Source organism: Myotis brandtii, unplaced genomic scaffold (genome assembly GCF_000412655.1).
Source record: "Myotis brandtii unplaced genomic scaffold, ASM41265v1 scaffold915, whole genome shotgun sequence".
NCBI classification, from domain to species: domain Eukaryota; kingdom Metazoa; phylum Chordata; class Mammalia; order Chiroptera; family Vespertilionidae; genus Myotis; species Myotis brandtii.
In genome coordinates, this window is record NW_005371769.1 from 206,895 (window position 1) to 213,057 (window position 6,163).

General features: G+C 53.6%; 1 protein-coding gene across 2 annotated transcripts in view; it reads right to left on the reverse strand.

The window, feature by feature from the left end:
• OPRL1 (opiate receptor-like 1) overlaps positions 1–5,003 on the reverse strand; it is an 18,267-nt gene extending 13,264 nt beyond the window's left edge. Inside the window, exons 1-3 of one of the 2 annotated variants that reach the window (XM_005885520.2) lie at positions 4,819–5,003; positions 4,310–4,552; positions 3,439–3,694 (exon numbers count right to left, since the gene is read on the reverse strand). In XM_005885520.2, the coding sequence (XP_005885582.1) occupies positions 3,439–3,662 (224 nt within the window). In that variant the 5' untranslated portion in view covers positions 3,663–3,694; positions 4,310–4,552; positions 4,819–5,003. Of the gene's footprint in view, positions 1–3,438; positions 3,695–4,309; positions 4,553–4,818 lie in introns of those variants that run through there. The other variant, XM_014532854.1, reaches the window with a different exon arrangement.
• Between the last annotated feature and the right edge of the window lie 1,160 nt (positions 5,004–6,163).

A 6,163-nucleotide genomic window follows, 5' to 3' on the forward strand; every position in this document is an offset into this window, starting at 1 on the left:
TGTCAGCATTTTGGAAAACCCTAACTTAACTCTGGTGCCGTGTCACATATAGAAATTTTTTGATATTTGCAACCATAGTAAAACAAAGACTTATATTTTTGATATTTATTTTATATATTTAAATGCCATTTAACAAAGAAAAATCAACCAAAAAAATGAGTTCGCGTGTCACCTCTGACACGCGTGTCATAGGTTCGCCATCACTGGCTTAGGGTGTGTGGCCCCTCATTGTCCTAGAGAAAAGCATACGCTCAGGAGGCCTGGGGTCGGGCCCTGGGAAGTTCTGACCTGGTGAAGATGACCAGGAAACCACAAACTCCTAGCACAGCTATGTAACAACCAACCCCAGTCATCAAAAGAAGGTAAAAGAGGAAGAAGCCGTTAACCCAGGCCCAGTGTCCAGGATGAAAGGACCACACCCAAACTTCTCCTCCTCCTCTTCTTTAGTGGCATATCCCCAAGACTCTCTGGTCTTGCCTGGCAGATTCCATCCTCAACCCATACTTTTTCTCTTGAAGACTTTTTTCCCTTTCATCCCAGCTATTAAATCAATGTCCTTCTGCGCTCACCCTGTTGTCCTTCCAGGTACTAAAGACATCCATGGGGGTGAAAAGATGTCTTTAAGGGAGTTAAAGGAAAGGAGCCTTCCCCAAAATTCCTACCCCTTCAAGAAAACCTACGAAAGCTATAAAGCCAACAATATGTGGCCATGATCACAGGCCAAATGAGGAACTGAATAAAAATGATCCAGAAAAAGACCAAGACGATGTAGAAAAATTCACCACCTCGAGTGATAATTTGGGCAGCCAGTAACTTCAGAGCAAGGCCCAAGACCTCAGAACTATCTATGAAGTCTCTGAAGTCTGGCCCCCAAGAAATGCTGACAGTGTGGAAGCCAAATTTTACACCTACAGGTACACCAATAGTGATGATTAAAATAAAATTGATAAGTGCTTCACTTCCAGTGTAAGCATAATTTGAAGACAATTTTTATTAAATTTATTGGGATAATATCTATACTAATAAAAGGGTAATATGCTAATTAGACTGGGAGACCTTCCGGACATTCTTCTGGACAAAGCCATGGTGGCAGGGCCAAGGCAGAGGTGGCTAGGGGCGATCAGGCCAGGAGGGGAGGGCAGTTGGGGGCAAGAAGGCCGGCAGGCAGAGTGGTTAGGGGCGATCAGGTGAGCGGTTAGGAGCCGGTGGTCCCCGATTGTGAAAGGGATGTCACAGATTGGAGAGGGTGCAGGCTGGGCTGAGGGACACCCCCCATGCACGAATTTTGTGCACTGGGCCATTAGTGTTTATATTAAAACCTGCACATGAATGTTTATAATCATTTTATTCAGAATTGAATAAAGCAACTAAGAAGTACTTCAGTGAGTGGATGGATAAACTGTGGTTCATCCAGACAGTGGAATATTATTCAGCACTAAAAAGGAATAGCTGCCCTGGCCAGAGAGCTCAGCTGGTTAGAGCATCAGCCCAATACGCCAAGGCTGCAGGTTCAATACCCAGTCAGGGCACATACAGAAATCAACCAGTGAGTGCATCAGTAGGTGGAGCAACAAGTTCATCTCTCTCTCTCTCTCTCTCTCTATCTCTCTCTCTCTCTCCTTTCACACACACACACACACACACACACACACACAAACATTAATAGATAAAAAATAAACAAATGAGCTGTCAGGTCATGAAGAGACGGGGAGGGAATGAAATGCACGACTGAGTGGAAGAAGCCAATCTAAAAGGCCGTGTGACAGCCCGACCGGTTTGGCTCAGTGGATAGAGCATTGGCCTGAGGACTGGGGGGTCCCAGGTTCGATTCCAGTCGAGGGCATGTGCCTTGGTTGCGGGCACGTCCCCAGTGGGGGGTGTGCAGGAGGCAGCTGATCGATGTTTCTGGCTCTCTGTCCCTCTCCCTTCCTCTCTGTAAAAAAATCAATAAAGAATATGTTAGAAAAAATAAAATAAAATAATAAAATAAAATAAAAGGCTTTGTGACATCGGGAAAAGGCAGCGCTGTGGAGACAGTGAAGACCATGGCGGCCAGGAGCTGGGGGGAGGGATGGACAAGGGGGGCACAGAGGATTTAGGGCCGTGAAACTACTCTGTGTGGTACTATGATGGTGGGCACATGTCGTAACACATCTGTCCAGACCCACAGAACCTACAACCCCGAGAGTGACCCCAGTGCACACCGTGGGCTCTGGGTGCTGATGATGTGTCAAAATATGTTCATTAATTGTAAAAATTGTACTATTCTGGTGGGAACTTTGGCCATGGAGAAAACTGTGAATGTGTAGAGTGGGGAGTATGCGAGAAATCTCTGTACCTTCCTCTCAATTTTGCTGTGAACCTAAAACTGCTCTAAAAAAGTCGTCTTTTAAAGAGACAGACTTGGAACAGTGGTCAGTACAGGGAAGGGGGCAGCTATTCCTCCCATTCCCTTGTCTGAGCATGCACACCACACACACCAACATAACACCATGCACATGTGCATTACACACTCAGTTACATGTACACGTTGTGCACTTGGACATACATGTGAGAACTAGCACACATTTCTATATACTAGCACATATGTGTGCCCGCTTGCACATATAAGTGCATGCTCACATGTACATGTACACCATTGGGCATACATGTACACAGTGGTACGTTCATTTGCACAGTCACATTTGTGTACATATGTACATGTTAACATGTTATGTGTGCACATATATGTGCATTATATGGCACGCACACTCAGATGCGTGCACGCTCACGTGTGTGTGCATATGCTCGCATATGTGTACACACATCTGTCCTCCCATGCTGTCCCCATATGTTCCCCATCCTGTCCTTGCATGCTATCCCCCCACATGTCCCCATACTCTCCCATACTGTACCTCCACGGTCCCCACACTCTCCCCACACCCTCCCCGGCACTGTCCCTATGATGTGTAGGGGCCTCATAGCCTGGCCACCCCTCTGGGCCCGACAAGCTTTCTCTTTTTTTTTTTTTATTAAACTCTTTATTAGTTAAGTTATTACAAATGTGTCCTTGTCCCCCCCCGCCCCCCCATTAAAGCTTTCTCATTCTGAGGACACAGATGCTGGAGCCGCCCAGCGACAGGCATGAACAGGAGCCTGGGATGGACTGGCAAGCGCTCCTCTCAGGGTCACTGCGGGGCCCATGAGACCTCATGGCTGGGAGCACCATCTGTCAGGAGTCAGGATACACTGTCTGGGGCACACCCAGGCTGGTCCCCTCGCCTCCCTCTCTCCCCAGCCAGTGCCCCTACCCTGAGGAGCTGTGCATCAGTTGGGACCAACCCCACTCCATGGCGGGACAACCAGCCACCAGCCAGGCCCACCCAGCACAGCCCTGCCTCATTCCCCTGCAGCTGCATGGGGTTCACCAGGCGGGGACTTCGGCAGGGCCCAGCTTACCTGAGGATGACATACATGACGAGGCAGTTCCCCAGCAGCCCCCCAACACACACAGCCAAGTAGAGCCCCACGATGGTGACCTTGAGCCCGAGGGGCAGGAAGGCCCCATGGCTGACATTGAGGAGCAGGTCAGGGGGCAGCAGGCTGTGGTTGGGGCTCACGAGGCCGTCCTGCAGGTCACTGCTGTAGACCTCCCCGGGCGGGGTGGGGAAGAGGCACTCCATGCTGCTGCCCTGCCTGCGCAGCCACTCGGTACCTGGGAGGCACAGGGACACGTGACCACAGCGCCTGACACCCCCCCAGCCGAGGCCTCCAGCACCATGTGCATGGCCCAGCAGGCACGTGAGTCCCCCCATGGGCAGCCACAGTCCCAGAGGCACATGTTTGCACACAGGGACACACAAAGCACAGAGCCATGCCTGCCTACACAGGGACACACAGGCACACAAATGTGCATACACAGGGGCACAGGCAGATATGCAGACATGAAGCATAGACAGGGACACACAGAGAACATGTGTGCACACACAGGCATGGTCTCATTTGGTCTGCAGACCCCCACATGGGATGTGTGGGTGTAGGTACACACCAGAACATGTTTCCCCCACAGGGACTCCTGCACATGTAGCTGCCCTGTGTGCTCACAGGCACAGGGACACATGTGCGTGCACACACACACACACACAGATGCCCAACCCTGCCTTCCTGCGCACACAGGCACAAAAGGGACCAGACCCGCCCAGAAATACCTGAGACAAGGACACAGGGAGTGAGAGCACAGCTTCCGCCTGCCCTACCCTGAGCGCAGCCGGCTGGCGGCAGGTCACCCCACATCCACCCCCACACCCACAGCCAGTGGCGCAGGCCTTACCTTGGCACCCCCGTGGGAGCTGGGGCCGTGGAGACCTGACCCTGGCCCACGAGCAGCACAGGCTGCGGCTTCTGCCCGAGCAGCCGGGGTCTGGCTGGGACTGCAGCAGAGGCAGCTGCTCCTCCTCAGCAGACGCCAGAGCAGCCACAGCCGCAGGAGCAGGCGGGAGAGGCTGCGGCCGAGGGGGCGGGGCTGCGCAGGCTGGAGGAGAGGCTGCAGAAAAGGGGGTCACCAGGCCCCTGACTGGGTGGGACAGACACAAGGACCAGGGCACGCATTTAGAGATGAATGACAGAGCCAGGCTCAGACACAGACACAGGGACACAGATGCAGACAGGAACTTAGACAAAAGGACAAACACAAGGACACATGAGGACTCAGAACAGGCACATGGGGACAGACACACACACACAAGGACACAGAGAGACACACACAGACATGGGACAGAGACATGAGGAAGTGCACACGAAACACACAGACTAGGACATAGATATGGGGCCGTGTCTCACATGCAGAGCCGGCCTTGGATGGGCTCAGACTGCCTGTTTGAGGCTCCCAAGGAAGCTGAGCCAGAGCGGGCCAGCAGGTGGGTGGGCACGGCAGTGCCCCTCCCTGGCCAGCCTCGAGTGGGTCAGTCTTGTTGTCAACAAGCAGGATGCCTGTGCGCCCTTGTGTGCCTACTGTGTGCCCCACATGCCTCCCAGGCTCCAAGCCAGTCACAAACATGACCTCATCCATCCGCATCGCACTTGGCCATTGCTATCAGCATCACCTTTGTGCAGCGAGAGCATTAGGACTGAGAGGTGTGAGGCCACCTGTCAAAGTGACAGAGACAGGGTTTGAACCCAGGTCTTTCTGTCACTGAGATACACTAAGGAGGTCTGTGCCACAGCTGGGCCCCAGAGTAATTTCTGAGCATCCTTCTCTCATGGCCTGCCCTCAGCAACCACACAGCTGACAGCCCCCACTGGGAAGCTGCTTCCTAACACTGGGGTCACATGCCATGTCGGGAACCCCTCAGCTGAGTTGTCAGCCCCACCCAGTCATGGGGTCAGTCCTCCTGCACAGGCTCTGCCCACACATCCCAGACCCTGTCTGAGCCTCCGTCTCCAAAGATGGGGACATGGTTGCTAGGTGACTGGTGCAGCGTTGCTAGGATACCTGGGGAATCAGGAGAGGACAGAGCGAGCAGATGCCTCAGGACTCAGCATCCCAAGCTGTCCCCCAGGACCTATCTCTGCATCTTCGCAGCAGCCTACTCAGGGACACAACATACAGGCTCACACGCCTGCAAACAGGCACATGGGAAACACACAGACATGGGCACATGCTCAGGAAGCACAGACACTCGCAGGGATGCACAAACACCTGGGCCACACATGCAAACCCATACCAATGTGCATGTGAGGCACACGGTTAGACACGAGAGAACAGGCAGACAGAAGGTAAGGACCTTAGACACCTGGGGTACACACATGGGCACCATCCTCCCCAGGGGAAGCTTGGCCCTGCTGACCTCAGAAGCCAAGAGGCTCACCTCCTACAGCTGCCCCTGGCTAGGCTCACCACGGTCTCAGCAGCCAATCCTAGTCCCTCCTGCATCCAGGGAACCTCTATGGAAAGATGGGGGGGTGGGGGGGGCGGAGGAGACAGCCCTTCTGTGGAGCCTGGGGGTGGGGTCCACTCGGAATTTAGGGACAGAGACTCCTAGTTCACCCTCGCCCAGGAGGCCAGAGCAAGCTGGCCACAATGGGGACAGTCAGCAGCCTCCTGCGGAGAGGCCCGGACTTCAGCTAAGACCCCGCTCCACAGCCAGGACGGTCCCCTGCTCTGCGGCTCAGGTCCTGAACTCCC